This window comes from Petaurus breviceps, unplaced genomic scaffold, assembly GCF_028583685.1.
Source record: "Petaurus breviceps papuanus isolate PSGF00001 unplaced genomic scaffold, PetGlider_PUasm1.0 37, whole genome shotgun sequence".
Lineage (NCBI taxonomy): Eukaryota > Metazoa > Chordata > Mammalia > Diprotodontia > Petauridae > Petaurus > Petaurus breviceps.
This window is the reverse complement of record NW_027186296.1, coordinates 98,703,366-98,722,429: the sequence shown is the minus strand read 5'-3', so window position 1 is coordinate 98,722,429 and position 19,064 is coordinate 98,703,366. Positions and strand designations below refer to the sequence as shown.

The 19,064-nt window shown below is 36.6% G+C and overlaps 1 protein-coding gene and 1 long non-coding RNA gene across 4 annotated transcripts in view; one reads left to right on the top strand and one right to left on the bottom strand.

Annotated features, from left to right (window-relative positions):
* LOC138169559 (uncharacterized) overlaps positions 1-19,064 on the top strand; it is a 332,356-nt gene that overhangs the window by 20,344 nt on the left and 292,948 nt on the right. The gene's annotated exons all lie outside the window — the stretch shown is intronic.
* WDR11 (WD repeat domain 11) overlaps positions 1-19,064 on the bottom strand; it is a 95,875-nt gene that overhangs the window by 69,733 nt on the left and 7,078 nt on the right. For 2 of the 3 annotated variants that reach the window (XM_069099102.1, XM_069099104.1), the window contains exons 6-11: positions 15,624-15,789; positions 13,257-13,371; positions 12,229-12,424; positions 11,827-11,930; positions 7,491-7,667; positions 2,133-2,217 (exon numbers count right to left, since the gene is read on the bottom strand). In XM_069099102.1, coding sequence (XP_068955203.1) covers positions 2,133-2,217; positions 7,491-7,667; positions 11,827-11,930; positions 12,229-12,424; positions 13,257-13,371; positions 15,624-15,789 — 843 coding nt within the window. The remainder of the gene's footprint in view (positions 1-2,132; positions 2,218-7,490; positions 7,668-11,826; positions 11,931-12,228; positions 12,425-13,256; positions 13,372-15,623; positions 15,790-19,064) is intronic. The other variant, XM_069099103.1, reaches the window with a different exon arrangement.

The following is a 19,064-nucleotide window of genomic DNA, read 5'->3' as shown; positions in this document are numbered from 1 at the left end:
AGACTCACATCTTACTCTATTACATTTCTAGGTCTATACAAATATACTTCAAACACTCACAAGGCAGAATGGCCAGCTCAGCTGAAGTAGCAGGGCACCCTGAGGGGAAGATAGGAAGCAGCATGGATCAACCATGTTGTTATTTAGGTCCTTCATTCTCGAACAGGACTATGACAGAAAGTGATGCCATGACTCACAAATGAATCAGATTTTACTGGGGGGGTAGAGGAGCGGGGGGCTATGCAAAGTCACCAGCCTTACTCACAGTAATCTGTATCCAATGGCAAGATATAGATCACGATGACAAGTAATGGCCCTAGATGCAGTGGGAGACCTTGGCCTTTTTAAACTAAGGTCTTTCCCAGGTCTCAGTTTGACTGAGGCAATGCCCATTCAGTGGTAAGAAATGAGGCAAAGAATGGCCTCTTTTACCTAATCCAAAAAAAGAAAAATCAACCTGGGAGGGGAAGACCCTCAGGGTTTCTGGCCCAAATGGAAACAGTTGCTATTTACATTTGACCAGAAGGGGCTTGGGCTGAGACCTATTGCTGGCCAATCAATAAGAGCCAGAGTAATTTGGGTTTAAGGCAGGATGGACCAAGCAAGTCTTAGCATAATGACCACCTTGACCATTGGATTCCATCCTATAGAGACAGCCCAGGACCCTAAACCCAACAGAGTTTACTACCAGTTGCTTGGGAATATAAGTATCTGCCAAACGTTCAAATCTGCTTCTAGTCTAGCCATTCACAGCAGTAATGTGAGGGAAGAAACCACTACAGAGGAGTCCACTTTCCTTATAACTACTACCAATAAAAGCTGACCAACTTCTATCAACAGGAAGATAGGTCAACAAGAGCCCTGAAAATGACAGCACCCCTTGAACCACTGGTCCTGTTTCTAGTCCATTCCTCAGTGCCATTATCTGCAAAGGCAGGTACTATGAAACAGGGGCCAGCTCTCCCCACCAACTGACAAGCAAATGCCACTGATAGGGCAGGAAAGCAAGTGCAGCTAAAGCAGCAAGGAACTTTAAGGGAGGGCTAGGAGGCAGTGGGTGCCAGGTACTCTGAAACCACCGTGATCTCCCCTTGAACCCTGATGGAGAAAGCCCAGGACCTTGAACTCAGAAGCCTTTGGAATAGAAATGCTTCCAGCCCAATGACAAATGGGCCAACATCAGAAACTGATGGGATTTTATCAGTGGAAATGACATTAAAGAAGAGGCATTATACTTTTTCTATCTGATTACCAACTACAACCTCCCACTTGTGCTGTCTGGCCATTAGAATAGGAGCTCTAAGAGAGCAGAGCCCTGTGTGTCTTATCTGTGTGTATTCCCAGTACTTAGCAAAGTGCTTTGTACCATGTGTAATAAGTGCTGAAGAATTAAATGTCTGTAGAATTAAGAGCTTAACAAATGTTTCATTCATTCATTCATTTGAGCCTTTTCTGAAAGCATTTAAACAAGAAAATACCACCAGTAAAAGTTAACTGATTGAATTAACTAGAACCAAAAATGTCATTATTTTACAGTAAATGTGGTTTACTTGGTTCCAACGTTTTATTAGGCAGCACTATTTCTCATTACAGGAATAAAAGACACATTAAATAACTGTCAGCAAGGACACATAACTGTCAGCAAGGATACATCATGATTTTCACTGAGAAAAAAATCAAGTCTTAAAAATCAAATAAATAATTTAAGACATAGTAATAAAACAGAGAAAGAATTCTCAATAACCTGATGTTCTATGAACAAGCCAACAGTCAGAGCTCATTCATGATTAATAAGAACTTCATTTAGAAATTTCATATTCTTAATCTAAAATTTATAAAGAACTATTTATTGCATGATAGGTCGATATGGAGCCAGAAAAACTATTTTCAAATTCCAATTCTATCATTGCTCATTAGACACTTAGTGAATAAGTGACCTAAAACTAAATGTCAATTGCCTCAATTTTAAAATGAGAAGTTGGGCTGCACTAAGTTCTCCTGCTCTAGGCCTATGATCCCATAATCAGAGCATATTATTTGCTACTGAACAACATTCGATATAGTTAAAGAGATATGAAAGCTATCTCTCCCCCTCAGTTTTAATTTTTTAGTGTAATTAAAGATATACTCACTTGACTTCACAAGAGTGAATACTTAATTCCTTGTGCAACAGCCCACTGGTAAGATGGTACACCAGTACAGAACCATTACTTGTGCCTAAAAAAATGATGAAAAGAAAAGATCTAACATGTTCTTAAGTTCAATTCCAAATAAGAATAAAGGATTTTCCTTCACCTAGATTTGACTGCTTTATAACATTTCCTACCACCCCACTATTCCAAATTCTACCCCACAGCAAATGTTTTTTTTCCTCCTCTAGCAACAAAACAGAACTTAGCTTAGGTACTTGGAGAGTACTTGGAGAGCTGGTTCTCAATGAAGTTTTAAAATATTAATTCAATGTACATAAAGACCTTATACTCAGATTCAAAAGCTCAAGCTTTTAGAAAACTTCCATATTGCTATTTGGTTCCTGAAATTGAATATATAGGGCCATGAAGTTCAGACTTCTGTTATTGCTGCATTTACTTTTTATGCAGTCCTCAAGGGGAATTGTAGCATTTGTCTAAACAGTCATTACAAAATTTTGCAGGTAATTATTATAAAGGTTCAAATTTTAAAATGAATGCATTATCAATAAATAAGCCTTAAAGCTATGGTCACAGTAAGTGTCCTAACACTTTATTAACTTGTGTCACTGACAGGCCACTGTCTGTGACCTTTGAGAGTTCATAGAGAATGGGAGAAAAGTCAAAGAACTGAAAAAGGATAAACATTGTTTTAATTGCCCCCAAATCCTAATCTGTCTCTTTGAGCTGGCCCCTTCCTACCTGTCCACTTCTTTTACATTTTATTCTTTTCCCTGCACTTTGTTATTATTTAACTACCCCAGACTAGCTGCTGTTCTTCCATCTCCTGACTTCAAGCTTTTGCCCTGAAATGTTGTCTCTCTCTTCCCCTCTGCCTCTCAGCTTCCTTTACTATTCACTCAGAGCTCACCTTCTACAGAAGGCCTTTCCTGGTCCTTCCTTCTGTTAGAATCTTACTCATGAGATTATCATCCTTCTACATTGATTATATCTTTTTTTTTTTAAAGCAATTGGGGTTAAGCAACTTGCTCAAGGTTACACAGCCAGTTATTTTGTGTGGGTGCCAAGTATCTGAGGCCAGAACCAATCCTGGGTTTCCCGACGCCAGAGCCGGCGCTCTTAGTGATTATATCTTAAATGTACATAGTTATATGCATGCTGTCTTCTCCATTGGAATGTGAGATCCTTGAGGGCAGGGACCAAGTTTTTGTAGAAAGGAAGAGAAGATGTAATAAGAGAAAGAAGTAACAGGTGGATTGCCAGGATGTTCCACTATTATCTTTACAAGTCAAGATCACACACACACACCCCTACAGAAAACTAAGGCTTTTTATTATCTAAACAACATTTATCAGAGGCAGAACCAAGGTGGAAGAGTACAGGTGGCAAGCAGCTAAACTCTCCCAACATTCTCCTCCAAACAACTTTAAAATAATTCCTCAAATCAAATTCTGGAGAATCAAAGTCAACAAAAGGTCAGAGTGAGATATTCTTCCAGCCTAAGATACCTTGGGAGCTCAGCAGGAAGGGTCTGTAACACCAGGGTAGGAGCCAGCCCAAAGTGTGGCAGGTACACCAACGATGGGCTTTGGAAGTGGCCGTAGTAGCAGCAGCAGTTTCTCTCCCAGCTCAGAGAAAGTAAGGCAGTCAGATAATTGATCAGAAAGAGATTACAGGGAATATCCTTTCCTGGTACTGGGTGCAGGTGGTGCTGGCAACACTACTACCCAAAGAAGTTCTGGGCTGCAATTCCAGGGTGGAGAGGAGTACTTGTAGTTGGTCACAAGGGAATAGGGACCCTGGTCACAGTTCTAAGGCAGAGAAGAGCACCAGCACCTGTGGCTGCAAGAGATCAGGGCATCTGTTCATACTTCCAGGGCCAAGAGGAAAGCTAGTACCTATGGTGCAGGGGAGTAGGAGCCCTTCCTGGGTAAAGACCAGAACAAAGACCAGGAGAGCAATGACAACAGCTATCCCCAGATCACCCCACCTTCAGAATACTGAAAACTTTCAGACCCCCCCCAGAACTAGCTCTGAAAATAGCAGCATAAAAAAGACTGAAGCCTGGGGGCAGCCAGGTGGCTCAGCGAGTAAGAGCACTGGCTCCAGTATCGGGATGACCTGGGGATCAAATCCGGGCTCAGATACTTAGCACCACACCCAGAAATAACTGGCCGTGTAACCTTGAGCAAGTTACTTAACCCCAATTGCTTGAAAAAAAAAAAAAGACTGAAGCCTGGTACAGTGCCTCCCCACAGCCAGATGAAAAGAGCCCAACTTTAAGATAAAAATTCAAAGTAAAGAAACAGGTTGGAAAAATTGAGAAAAAAAAACAAAAACAGAAAAAGAACTGGACCACAAAAAGGTGCTATAATGACAGGCAAGACCAAGACAAACTCAGGGGATGACAACAATGTGAAAGCAGCTACAACCAATGTCTCAAAGAAAAATGCTAGAATTCCTGGCAGAGTCAAAGAGATACGAATGACAGAGAAAAATTGGGAAAAGAAATGAGAATGATGCAAGAAAATTATGAAGAGAATTAACAGCTTAGTAAATGAGACATAAAAAGTGAAAAAATAACACCTTAATAAGCAGAATTAGCCAAATGGAAAAGGAGGCACAAAACTTCACAGAAGAAAAGAATTCCTTAAAAAAAAAAAAGCAAATTGGCCAAAAAGAAAAAGAAGTATGAAAGCTCACTGAAGAAAATAATTCCTCAAAAAATTAGAACTGAGCAAGTGGAAGCTAATGACTCCATGACATATCAAGAAACAATAAAAGTCAAAAGAATGAAAAAATAGAAGAAAATGGGAATATCTCATCATAAGAGTAACTGATGGGGAAAATAGATCAAAGAGAGATAATTGGAAGGATCTACTGATCACCTACTGAAAACGATCTCAAAAGGAAAACTTCCAGAAAAATTATAGTCAAATTCCAGAGTTCTCAGATTGAGGAGGAAATATTGCAAGTAGTTAGAAAGTAACTATTCAAATATCCTAGGGTCATAGTCAGGATCATACAAGATTTAGTAGTTACCACATTAAAGGCTAAAAAAGTTCTGAATGGTATTGGAAGGTAAATAATCTAGGATTGCAACCAAGAATAACCTACTCAGCAAAACTGAGTATAATCCTTCAGGGAAAAAAATGACATTTAATGAAATGGAGGACTTTCAAACATTCCTAATGAAAAGTCCAGAGTGAATAGAACACTGGACATTCAAATACAAGATTCAAGAAAAGTGTAACAAAGTAAACATAAAGCAGAAATCATAAACACTCAATAAACATTACATTTCTATGTGGCAAAATGATACATATGACTCCTAAGGGTGGTGGTTGTTGTTATTGTTGTTTAGTTGTTTTTCAGTTGTGTTTTCATTTGAGGTTTTCTTGGCAAAAATACTTGAGGTGGTCTGCCTTTTCTTTCTCTGGCTCATTTTACAGATGAGGAATCCAAGGTAAACAGAATTAAGTAACTTGACCAGGCTCACAGTTAGTATCTGAGATCAGATTTAAACTCAGATCTTCCTGACTCCAAGCTCAGTGCACTATCCACTGAGCCATCTAGCTGCCCGGAACTCCTAAGAACTTTATTATTATTAGGGTAGTTAGAAGGAATCTACAGAGACAGAGGACATGAGTGTGAGCCGATTATGTTGGGATGATCTTGCCCCCCATGGCCCTCAAAAAACATATAAAACAAGCAAATGAAGGGCTAAGAAAGAGGGATACACTAAAAGAAGGGGAAGGGAGAGACAGAATGGGGAAAATGTTCTTACATAAAAGAGGCTTGTAAGGAAGAGCATTTACAATGGAGAGGAAAATAAGGGTGGGCAATGCTTGAAGAACCTCATTCCCATTGAAAGTGGTTCAAAGAGGGAAGAACACACACACACACAGGTGGATATAGAAATCCATCTTACCTACTAGGGAAATAGAAGAAAAGGGAATAAGAAAAGGTGGGGGAATGAAGATGGGGTAGAGAAATGCATAGTTAATAATTTTAACTGTCAATATAAACAGGATGAACTCAATCATAAAACAGAAGTGAAGAGCAGAATGGATTAGAAACCAGAATCCAACAATATGCTGGAAACAAACTTGAAACAAAGAGACATACACAGAGTTAACATAAGGGGCTAAGGCAAAGCTATTATGCTTCAGATGAAGAAAAAGGCAGGGATAGCAATCATGATCTCAAAATAAACGAAAAACAAAAACAGACCTTATTAAAAGAGATAATCAGGGAAACTACATTTTGATAAGGGTACTACAGGAAAAGAAAATATTATCAAAAAATTTTACAGCAGGTTTCTCTGATAAAGATTTCATTTCTCAAATATATAGGGAACTGAGTCAAATTTATAAAAATAAGAGCAATTCCCCAACTGAAAAATGGTCAAAGGATATCAATAGTCAATTTTCAAAATAAGAAATCAAAGCTATTTATAGTCATAAGAAAAAAATGCTCTAAATCATTACTAAATAGAGAAATGCAAATTAAAGCAACTCTGAGGCACCACCTCACACCTATTAGAAATGACAAAATGCAAAAATAAGTATGCTAATAAACTGTTGGTGGATAAATAAATAAACTGGTTCAATCATTCCAGAGAACAATTTGGATTATGCCCAAAAGGATATAAAATTGCATATACCCTTTCACCCATCAATACCATTACAGGTCTATAGCCCAAGGAGATCAAAGAAAAAGTAAAATGACCTATATATACAAAAAACATTTACAGTAACTCTTTTTTGTGATGGCAAAGAACTGGAAACTGAGATATGATTGTGATGGAGTACTAATGTGCTATAAGAAATGACAAGTAGGATGGTTTTAGAAAAAACATGGCAAGGCCTAGATGAACTGATACAAGGTGAAGTGAGAAGAACTGGGAGATTATTGTGTACAGCAATGTTATAATGATGACCAGCTATGAAAGACTTGGATATTCTGATGATACAAAGATCCAAGACGATTCCAAATGACTCATTATAAAAAAAAAAAAAAGCTATCCACCTCCATAGAGAGAACTGATGAACTCTGAGTGCAAACTGAAGTATAACATTAATTTTTTTTTTGGCTTTTTCTTTGTGATATGTCTAATATGTAAATGTTTTGCATAATTTTATGTATAATTAATTGATATTTTTCTTGCCTTCTCAGTGGGTGGGGGAAGGGTGAGAGGTACAGAGGGCATTTGAAACTCAAAATTTAAAAGGAACACAAAAGCAAATAATAAATTATAAAAAATAAAATGAACAACATATCCCATCTACTACATTATATAGTTGGCAAAGCATTCTGAAGAAGTAGTCAAATACTCACCAACAGCAAGCAGTGGCTGATACTGTTTTATATTTTTTGTGGTAAGTGGTGGGCACATACGGATAGTGAACTGTGGCAAAGGAAGTCCTGAAAGAAGTCCTGTGAGCAGAAATTTCAAATGCACTTCCTGCAAGGTGGGGCCTCTTAGGTGTTCTTCTCCAGCAATTGTGCTTTGCCCTGATTTGCAATCAAAATAGCAGCCTATTAATTATAAGCAATTCTGACTTTAAAAAAAAATATATATATATATATATATATATATATATATATTAACTTGCCAATAAAATAAATTTATGTACCAGAAAGAAAATGGTGTTGTTGTTTTTTTTTAAAGCAATCGGGGTTAAGTAACTTGCTCAAGGTTACACGGCCAGTTATTTCTGGGTGTGGTGCTGAGTGGAAAATGGTGTTTTAAAGAAGTAGAACCTGGACTTTTCAAAAGACATGTCAGGCCTTGGAGACTGTATACAGGGTACCCATTTCACTGCTTGTCTACATGACTGATCACCTTGTGTAAGCCTCAAAGGATATACAAGATATTTACAGTATTGCTAACTAGAATCCACCGACATCCCCTACAACGCCTCCAGAAACATGGATTCAAATTCTAGCTACGTAATTTCCCAAGGCAAGTCACTTTTAATATCTCTGTTTCCTGTGTATAAAATAAATGGGTTAATCTGATGATCTTTAATGTCCCTTCCCGGATTTTATCTTTTAACACTCTTTCCATGCATGGTTTCAGTCAAGTCTGTGTCTCTTGGCAAGCATTGAGGGCAGGCAGTGACCAGGATTAAAGGGCTGCTAGTACTGCTATAGCTGACTGCTATCAGTTCACATCTAGAGACTTATGCTTAGAACTAGGGGGTCACATTCTGTTAAAGATAGTAAGAAGGACCAGCAGGGTAAAGGATTTCAAGATCATGCAAGAATCAAATGAAGGAACTGGGGATGTTTAGCCTAAAGAGCAATGAAGAAAGGTATTGGTGCAAAGAAAAGAAATCGGGATGAAATAAGAGATGGCATTAGAAATAGCTGGCATAAATGTGAAGTCTTTGTGAAGCTAATTACTGTATACATTTAAGAATTATGATAGAAAAGTAGTTCATTTAAAATCTAATAAATTTTGTAAACTTCTCGTCAATCTATCAAACTGACAACAGCAGATTCAAATGAAAATACTCATTTTAGTCCTTGTATCCCCAAGTATCTAGGATATATTAGTTACTTTATGTTTCTTTCATCATTTACAACTTAAAATTTGACAATTAGATAATTCTTTAGATAGTACATTAAAGATGTTACTGTTATTTGAGTCTTAAAATATAACATTTCCAAGTACATTATAAATATTTCAATTGTCAAGTCAACCAAAAGTAAAAAAACAAAACTAAGACAAAAAAAATAACAAAACAACAACAAAAAACTGTGGGAAGTTCAAATAAAAAACCACATGTTTACAGTAAGGTATAAAAAATATGATGATCACAAATTACTCTCATATCAAAAATTAAGGTCAATTTACAAAAACAAAAACAAACAAAATATATGTTGGCAATCTGGCAATTTACTTAAGGGTGACTTTTATGTAAAGTATGAAAATAAATAAAATCTCTAACTCTATCCTAGGAATCTAAAATAAGAGAATATGTTGGCTTAAAATGAAAAATGAGTCATTCTGTACATATCCGAGGTATTCCCAAGCATGGAATCCAACTACTTTCTTAGACTAGGGAACTTTCCTCTATCCTTCCTTCATTAAAGGATTTGCACTTAAAACATATCACAGTGTTTTGCATCTTAATGGTCTCTATTGGCTGAGTGTAAATCAGTCCAATGCTTTTAACTGGATAACAAGAAAATGCTTTCCATTATCATAGAGTACTCACTGCAGTGCAAATTAAAGGTTTAATTAAAAGTTATAATTAAAATGTTTAAAGTAACAAAGCCTTTCTTAATTAATGCTTTTAAATCAATTGTATTGTCAAGAATTGCTACATAATCTACACTATTTTGTCCCTTTAAAAATATTACTTTGTATTGTTTTAATACCTAAATCCTATAAAATGTCTGCTTGAAAAAACTAACCTGCTACATTAAAACTGTGGATTTATGATATACGTATTTATTCATTCATTTATTTATTTGGAAAGGACAATTTACTCTGAAAACTGTGGTTTGGGTTACATTCAAGTCAACATCTATTAAGCAATTATTCTGAGCAAATTGCCACATTAAGGGCTTACAATTTAGTAGGAGGTATAAATCTTATATAAAAAAAAAAGATAAAAGTATTTGAAAAAATGTGATCAGAGACACAAGAGAGAAATAAAAGTTTTATATGGGTGTGGAAAGAAGTAACTTCTGGCTGTGGGTGGACAGTTAACAGAAAGGTTATGATCAATCCAGGAAGAAAGACTGGCCCATGCCTCACCAATGTGAGGCAAGTAAGCTCAGGACCTGTGGAGAATGTCAAGTCCTCTAATCTGGCTGCAGCCTAACTTTCAAGATGGAAGCAGGAGAGGGGGAAAGAAATCTAAGTTAGGGCCAGATCCTGAGGAGCCCAAATGGCAGCCTAACAAGTACTGGATTTGTTTGTTAAGAATGAGGGAGTCATTAAAGGCTTTTGAGCACAGAAGTGACCTTAAAGCTTGGCTTCAGAAAGATTAATCTGGCAGCAGTCCATAGTATGGGATAGAAGGTGGTGGCAGGGAGAACAGTTAGAACATTATTGTGATAGGCCAGTTAAGAGATTAATGTGGGCCTGAATTTGGGAAGAGGCAATGGAGAGGAGGGAACAGAGAAGACATCCACAGTAGAGAGGAAATCAGCAGGAATTGGGAACTAATTTGTTAAGAGGGTGGAGAGGGGGGAAGAATCAAAGATGATGCCAAAGCTTCTGGTCTATGAAAGGCAATTTGGGTGACAAAAACTGATCACTGCTAAAAAAAGAAATGACGGGGTAAGGTTTTGGGGCAAGATGTACATTGCTAACACCATGCCAAATATGACTAAACTTTCCAATAATGGATAATACTATAGGTATGTAATAAGAAAAGATATAAATGCAATGAGTAAGAATTTGCATAACTTTACCATACTTGTAGTGGGAACTTCCCAATTAGGCATATAACTGTCTTACATATGCAAAATTAAGCTTGCAAATTTTTAAAAATTTTATATTTTAAAACATGTCACCCAGAAACTGATGAAAAATATTTTTTTTTCTTTCTCCTAAAATTTTCTGGCAGTAGTGTTTTCCAAATCAGAAATGCTCAAAAAATAATTGTGACTCAATTTTGTCTTCACAAAACAATGTTTTTAATGACTTAATTATAAAGATGAATTCTTCAAAACTGCTCAGAATCCATATTTGCAATTCTAAATTTTTTTTGCTAGGTTTTTTTTGAGAGTGAAAGTAGGGTAATTGGGGTTAAATGACTTGCCCAAGGTCACACAGCTAGGGTGTGTGTGTGTGTGTGTGTGTGTGTGTGTGTGTGTGTTAAGTGTCTGAGGCCATATTTGAACTCAGGTCCTCCTGACTCCAGGGGCGGTGCTCTATTCACTGTGCCACATAGCCGCCCCTGTAATTCTAATTTTAACAAGTAATCTCCTTGAAGCTAAGGATAAGTAACTTTTTGTGTTTACAGTCCCAGAACCCAAAAGAATGCCTTGCTAAGAGTAAGTACTTCATATCTGTAGAACTAAAACATATTAGTTAAAAACACAATAATTTAGACATAATACTGGTTTTATGTGTAGAGTTGTTTTAGTGCTTCAAAGTACTTTTACACAAATTATCTACTATAAATAAGTTCTTTAACGGAAAAGGCCCTCTCTCTTTTCTGATTCTGTGTCCCTAAGGTCATACATAATGTGAAGTTTCAAAAAATGTTGATTTAATTCTCATCGTGTCCCTCCCACACACAGCCTACCCAGAAATACACACACACAATGTGAAGAAGACAGGACATATATTATCATCATCAATGTCAGATGAGGAAACTAAGGCTCAAAAAGGTGCCTCATATCACGCAGCTAGTCAAAAAGACAGAAGAGGAACTAGAGATTAATTTGCTGGATTCCCAATTGTGCTATATGATGTCATGCTGTTTATCATTAATAAATTTCAATTCCAACAAATCAAATTCCATTTTATGACAATGTAGGCATTTTCCAATTTAGATGCTTTATGCTTCAATTACATATTAAACATGAAACTCTTCTACATTTAAGTTCTCCAAATTCTAACCTTAATTTTACATAAAACTGTACTGACTTTTCCCTTCACAAAGCATAGCCCAGAATAAAGTTTGGGGAAAAATCAAAAACTTACCAATCATATTATCTAAAGAAAGATCTGGAAGTTTATTCTGTAATGCTCCTACAGGAATTCCACAGAAAGATATTGGTGAATATAAAGGTGATGCACCTGAACTGCTGCGAAGAAACAGTTGTTACAATTATACAAAACTCAAAATAACTTGAAATTCATATGACATAAAGTAACTCAAATTATTAATTCCAGATTATGTTCCTAATATTGTTTTTGGGGGGTTATTTTTCCCAAGAATTTGTCTCTTTTGCCTATAAAATATCTCCAAATCTTCATCTGCTTTTCATTTTTCCCACTGAAGAGATTACTTGTAGTTGACAAACCATGCGGTGTTAGTAGTAATACTGTCTGAAGTAATAACAACAATATTAAAAGGCTGTGTAAGTCTAAGAATGAAGTTACCTGTTACGAAAGTTTCTATAAGAAACAGTAGATTTCAATTCCCATATCATGACTCTTCCATCACTCACGATGAGAGCAGCAGAATTTTCATTAACAGGACAACACACCATACTGAACGGACGAACAGTTTTGGTCACCCTAATTGCATCACACTGGCTTCGCAAATCATAGGTCAGCTCCTGAACTGGATCTGGATCTTTATGTAAAAGAATTGCTAAAATTATCCCAGAAACGAACAACTTCAATCCCACTACTATATCAATAGAACAGGCCTATCTATGACCAATTTTTTTTTAAAATACACTTCACGAAACCTACAATTTTATAGTGATTCCCTCACAGAAAGACTATTTGATTCCCAGAGAAGACAAAGATAATACTATTTAGAACACATAGCAAATTTAACTTCTGAAATAACCTAAATTCAAATCTTCTGATAACATGGTTTTATAAAGGCATTCCCATGACACATGACCAAAGAGCAATATATAGTGATTAGTGAATCTCATTCTTCACTACAAGAAGATAACTCATCTAAGACTTAAGTCAATAAGAGTTGCTATGGTTGAAAAGTTAACATCCCTGCAGCCAGCTTGGTGATGACACAACCCTAAGTTTAGATCTGAATTCTTTTCAATCCTTTTCCAACTTAGAGAACCTGGGTTGAGCTTAGGATCCACAAGCACTCTCATTAGGACCTGGGGCCACCCTCATATCATCATGGGGTATCAGAAGAGGATTTTAATAGAAAAATAGATTTCATACATTTTTGCAATATGTACTCTAAATATAAGAACTTACAAGACTTAATTCAATTAATGCCTCAACACTGTACACAATTCTGCTAACAATAAATGCTATTCTGTAACAACAGAATTAATAATCATTTTGCTTTTATCTCTTGTGTATCTAAGTCATTCTCAAATGGAAATGTCTTAAAAAGGAAGTCCAAAAGCAGAGTGTAAAGTTGGCAAAATTGGAGTAATGCTCAAATATACAGATGTATATAATATGTTACATAACATTACCTGACTCTTCATTTGAAGTCCCAAAAATAGCGTTATAAGATCTTCGAACTCTTAAAGTTATGCAACCATTTTCATGTAGGCAAAATAAGCCATCACGCTGAAAGCAGGGGATAACCTATGGGAGATTTAACATGGAATTCTCAAAATACAATGGATTTATTAATATAGCATTTTAGATACTGTGATGTTTATAATAAAAACAACTAGGTGGAACAGTAGATAGACCTTTGTAACTACAGTCAGAAAAACCTGTGTTTAAATCCCACCTCAGACATCCTCAAGCTACATGACTCTGGGAAGTCACTTAACCTCTGTCTTCTTCAACTATTAAAATAGAGATTAACAAAAGCACCTAATTCCCAGAATTGTTGTGAGGATAAAATGAGGATAAATATTTGTAAAATATTTGTATATATTAAAAATATAAATATTTGTAAAGGACTCATCAAACCTTAAAGCACTATGTGAATGCTTTATTACTAGCTATTATTATGCTAAATAGATCAACCAAGAAAAGAAAAAGTTCAAGTTTTTAACATACATTTAGAATTCATTTAAACTGCAGATGTATATAAATGTGTGTGTGTGTGTGTGTGTTTCTTCTTCAGCATGGGAAATTTCCAGTGTGATAATACCCTACAGTATCAAAAGACCCTAACTGAACTATGCTTAGCGGATAAATCCTCTGAAATCACTTGAGGCACAAAGAGGTTAAATGATCTGTCCAAGGTCCAAAAGTTAATAAGTATCTGAACACAAAAGCTTCCTAAATCCATGTGCTTAATTAACACCACTTAAATAACTCATGTTCCCAGAATATTCTTGGTCATTTCAAGGGCAAAATAAACTCATTAAGAATTGTAGAGAACAGGAAAGACAAAATAATGTATTTGGTTATATTAAAGTTTAACAATCAAATCTAGCCAAAAGAAAAATGACAGGATACAGAAAGTGCAGGGTTTAGAGTCTAGAAGATGACACTTATTAGATGGCTCTGGTCAAGTCACTTAAAGCTTAGTGTTCCTCAAATAATTCCCCAGGAAATCTCTACTAAGAAGTAGATGAGTGAGAAGAATTCCCCATCTGATAAGATCACGTTTTTTACATTTATGTGTCACATTTACAGTACACATAGTGGGTAGCCAATAAATGTTTGTCAAATTGAAAATCAAACAAGACTGAATGGTATTTCAGTCACAAAATACATATATTTTATCTTTTAGATATTAATTTTAATATAAAGAAAAAGAATTGAATAATGTATAATGAATAAGCTTGGTCCTGGAAGAGTTAAGAAATCACAACTGTAATCCCTCTGATAATGGACTACGGATATGAAATATTGCATAATCTGTCAGATAATGAGTTAGTGGTTTTTCTGAATTGCATCCCTTCTCCCTTTCTTTTTTTAAATCTCTTTTCCAGGGGTGGCTAGGTGGCGCAGTGAATAGAGCACCAGCCCTGGAGTCAGGAGGACCTGAGTTCAAATTTGACCTCAATCACTTAACATTTACTCGCCGTGTGACCTTGGGAACGTCACTTAACCTCAACTGTCCTGCTTTCCCCCCTCCGAAAAGAAAAAAAATATGTATCTTTCACAAACTACTGTAATATAGTATTCCAATAGGACACCCTGCCTGAAATCTCTCCTCACTCCAATTCATACTAAACTCATGTGCCAAAGTGATTTTTCTGAAGCACAGTAGGTCTGACCACATCACCCCTCTACTCTGTAAGTTCCCACAGTGTCCTGTTATCTCCAGGATCAAATATAAAGATCTGTTTGAGGATGAAGGCCTCCACAATCTGGTGTCTCGTCTCCATTCTTCTTACAACTATCCTCCTCTTTATTCACTCAACAATCCAGCTACGATAGCTTATTTGCTGTTTCTCTTGCCTAACAGTCCACCTTCTTCCGTGTTTCTTTGCACTGACTGGGCCCCATGCCTGCCTACCTCTCACCTCCACCTAGGAGTTTCCCTGACTTTCCAGAAGACTTAGCTCAAACACTACCTTCTAAAGAGGCTTTGTCCTAGTCCTTTTGAGATCACCTTCCATCTACTCTGTATACATCTTGTACATGTCTATTTATATGTTATGTCCCAATTGGAACATGAGCCTCTTAATAAACCCAGTGCTAGCACAGGACCTGACACATAATAAGTGATTAATAATCCTATTTTTTGGTTGATCAATTTACAAGATACGGTGCTCAGAAAGGAAGGGAAGAGAGCTCTATTCAGAAATGATAATGCAAAAATAGATACTGATTTTTAAATTTTTAGCTTATTTTAAAAAATGTAAAAGATTAAAAATAGTGGTTTCAAGTACAGCTATGGAAAATAAACAGCAAACTAGAATGGATACCTGTAGAAATGGTACTCCTGTTCTTTCTATTGCAATTACACCTACTGTCTGGTTTACTTCAAGGTCGAGGATTAGAATTTCTCGAGGATAAAGCAACAACATGTGATTCCTTTTGGAAGGTAGATATGACAACTGAAGACAATCATTGAGTGTCACAGATTCAGCACTGAAAAATAAAAAATTCACACTGAACATATTACCATAGGTTTAGTTTAAACTGAAAGAAACTTAAAAATTTAATATCATGGGGCAGCTAGGTGGCACAGTGAATAGAACACCAGCACTGGAGTCAGGAGGACCTGAGTTCAAATCCGGCCTCAGACACTTAACACTCACGAGCCGGATGACCTTGGGCAAGTCACTTAATCCTAACTGCCCTGCCTTCCCCCCTCCAAAAAGAAAAAAAAAATTTAATTTTCATGTGCCTGTCATATAAACCATGAGTTACAAAATATATCTTTACTTCCTGAAATGGCCAGCATGGGCCTGAATCCAATGCTACAGAAGTTAGAACATGCCAAAAAAGTCAAGTTAATCACTGATGTAGTGTACCCCAAGGGTGTTAACTTCCTATATTTCTAAAAGGAGCTACTTTTTAGCAAGTTTAAAAGTACTGTGATGTTGTAAGACAACTAATACAAGAAAAAGTAAATACTAATGGCATTCACAAAATTCAGCTTTGTACTACTTCATAATTTGACAAGTTAAGCAAGCTGCTATAACTGACACACACACACAAAACATTTAGAAATTTTCTTGTTAGAGATGCCATACTAAATGTATAAAATAGGGTGTCCTAAAATAGAAATTAGCAAAGAGTCAAAAGACTTGGTTTTTATTTTAGACTTGGGTCTGGCATTAAGCAGCTATGGGTAAATCACTTTACCTTTTGCCAGTTTCTCCAACTGTAAAAAACAGGTTGTATAGAAACTATGAGATGATTTCCAAAAAATATTTTATCTTTGCTATTTCTATCACGACAGCAATGACTATATGAAGACTATGAAAAAGCCCAAAGTTAAAAACTCTCTAAACCACAAGATGGCATCTTAATCACTGATAACAAAAAATTTTCAATTATAACACCAGTAGAGGGAAATGTTCTTTGTAATATGAATGGATGTCACAACATAAAGTATCACATTATTTGCTTTTTTATAAAATCATTTAAGTGAATGTCTGCAAAACTCAATATTAAGATCCATCATTTAATTTTGAGTTACCTATCAAGATACTTCAAATTTATAACATGAACTTAATTTGGCAACTTCTAGAACTGATGGACTTTTACAACTAGAAAGTTCATTATTTCTCATTCTACAGATAAGAAAAAGAAGAGCTAGAGAGGTTATACCCAAGACAGTTCAGTTAAATAGCAAGTGGTGGGGCAGATAACAAAACAAACATGTTCAGATTTCTAATATAGAGGTCTTTCTACTTCACCATGCTACTTTATACTGTTCTGGAGATTCTGTGAAACCCATTACCATAGTAATACAAAACTATATTTTCCCAATTTACTATGTGAGTGAGAAAGATTCAATGATGTAATAATCCTATCAAATAAGCCTTTGTTAAAAGCATACTTACTGCCAGGCACTGTACTGGCTGCTGGGGAAAGAGTCATAAATGAAACAGTTCCTGCCTTCAAAAAGCTCTAGTGTGACAATACACACATAGATATACTTATGTATGTACGTATGTATGTATGTGTGTCTGCGTGTATGTATGTATGTATACATGCATACACACACATATACATACATAAAGATATTATATACAAAATAAATACAAAGGAATTGGGGGAAAAAGTACTGGAAGCTGTGGGAACATAGGAAAAAATTTCAAGCAGAGGGTGGTTTTCATGATTGAGATGAACTGTAAACAAAACCAGGGCTAAAAGGCGGAAAGATTGCAATTGTACAGTGAGAGCAAGAATGTGAGAACATGACCTAAGACCCTACAGTTAATGTAAACCACCCTGAATGAATGCAAATAGCAAAAGAAGCTCTAACTATCCCATGGAAAAACTTAAAAGTAACCCATGGTCATCACTGGCACTATGCCTTCTTTGTTCTGTTTCTATATGTCATCTGACCTGCTCTAAGGAAGGGTTGCAGGAATCCATTACTCTAACCTGCCACTGGCCAGAGCAGTTGGTTACATGAGTATACTCTGTTAAACTCCCCAATCAACTCAATAAACCCTAATAAATCTACACATACATCCCCACACTGACACGGACTTCCTTCTTTCTTTGGTATCTTAGTATTCTCTTGGAGGGTCTGCCACCCTACAGTTGGCATAATCTGGGGAGAACAGACCTGTGTTCTTACAACTGGCATAGTTGGAAGGATCTGCATCTTTACAAAAATTCAGGCACTAAGGACAATCAGTGAAAAAGCCCAAAGACAAGAAGTGCTACACATGAGAAAAAGAAGGCTAGTTTGGATTGTGTGAAAGGAATCATATGTAATAAGGATGGAATAGCAGGTTGGAGTTGGCTTATGAAAGGTTTCAAATACTCTGATGTTGAGGACCATGGCCAGTGGGGCTCTGACCCTGATGGCTGAATAAGCCCTCTTAGCATAAGACCCTGCTAAATAGGCCCAGATTGGTTCCCCATCCCCCAGGAAGGCTCACAGGCATGGGCTTCACATTCCCGTGAGAAGCATGGTATGCTCCCGGCCCGGGAACAAGGACACAACTCCATCCTATTCTAGAGAGGTTTAGGGAGGTTTGGAATATCCTGCCTGGTACTTGTATTCTGATAACAAGGCTAGAGTACATGGCTGTCACGGATAAGGCGAAAGGGAGCTAGGACAACGGCGTAATCCCAAAGACAGTGGCTTATGATGACTATGCAGTTTCACACTATATATACTGGACTCTTAGCTGAATAAAGTTGACTCTGTTTTCCACCATCCTGGAGTCCTGTCTCGTTTACAACTGCCAGCCTCTGGGTAAGTAATCTTTTTATCTATCTTTTCATCTAACTTCTCCTTCTCAGCTCCGTGGCTGGCCCGGCAGGGCTCCTCTCTACCACTATCTCAGACTCTGCCACAGAAGGGCAAGAGTCCCTGGGTGCACTTGGCTCCCCACACCAGAGGAGTATGTATTTGATCTAAGAGATAACAGGGAGTCACTTTCCAAATGCATGAATATTTATCTCTATGTAATGACCCTCAAAGTCTTCAGAAATCTCATTTCATCTCTTCTAAATCAAAACTACAATGTAAACCTCAGGTAAGAAGATGGGATCATGGAATAAACAGATACCTCAAAGTCCACTGTAATACATTTTAATGTCTGATGCTTCATCTGCTTCATGAATGAGACATTTTAAACTCTCAAGTCATCACTAAAACATGTCCTGGATGAAAATACAAATAACAAAAAAGTGTGGCTATTCCCTCGTTGATTAAAAATAAAAAATGAGAA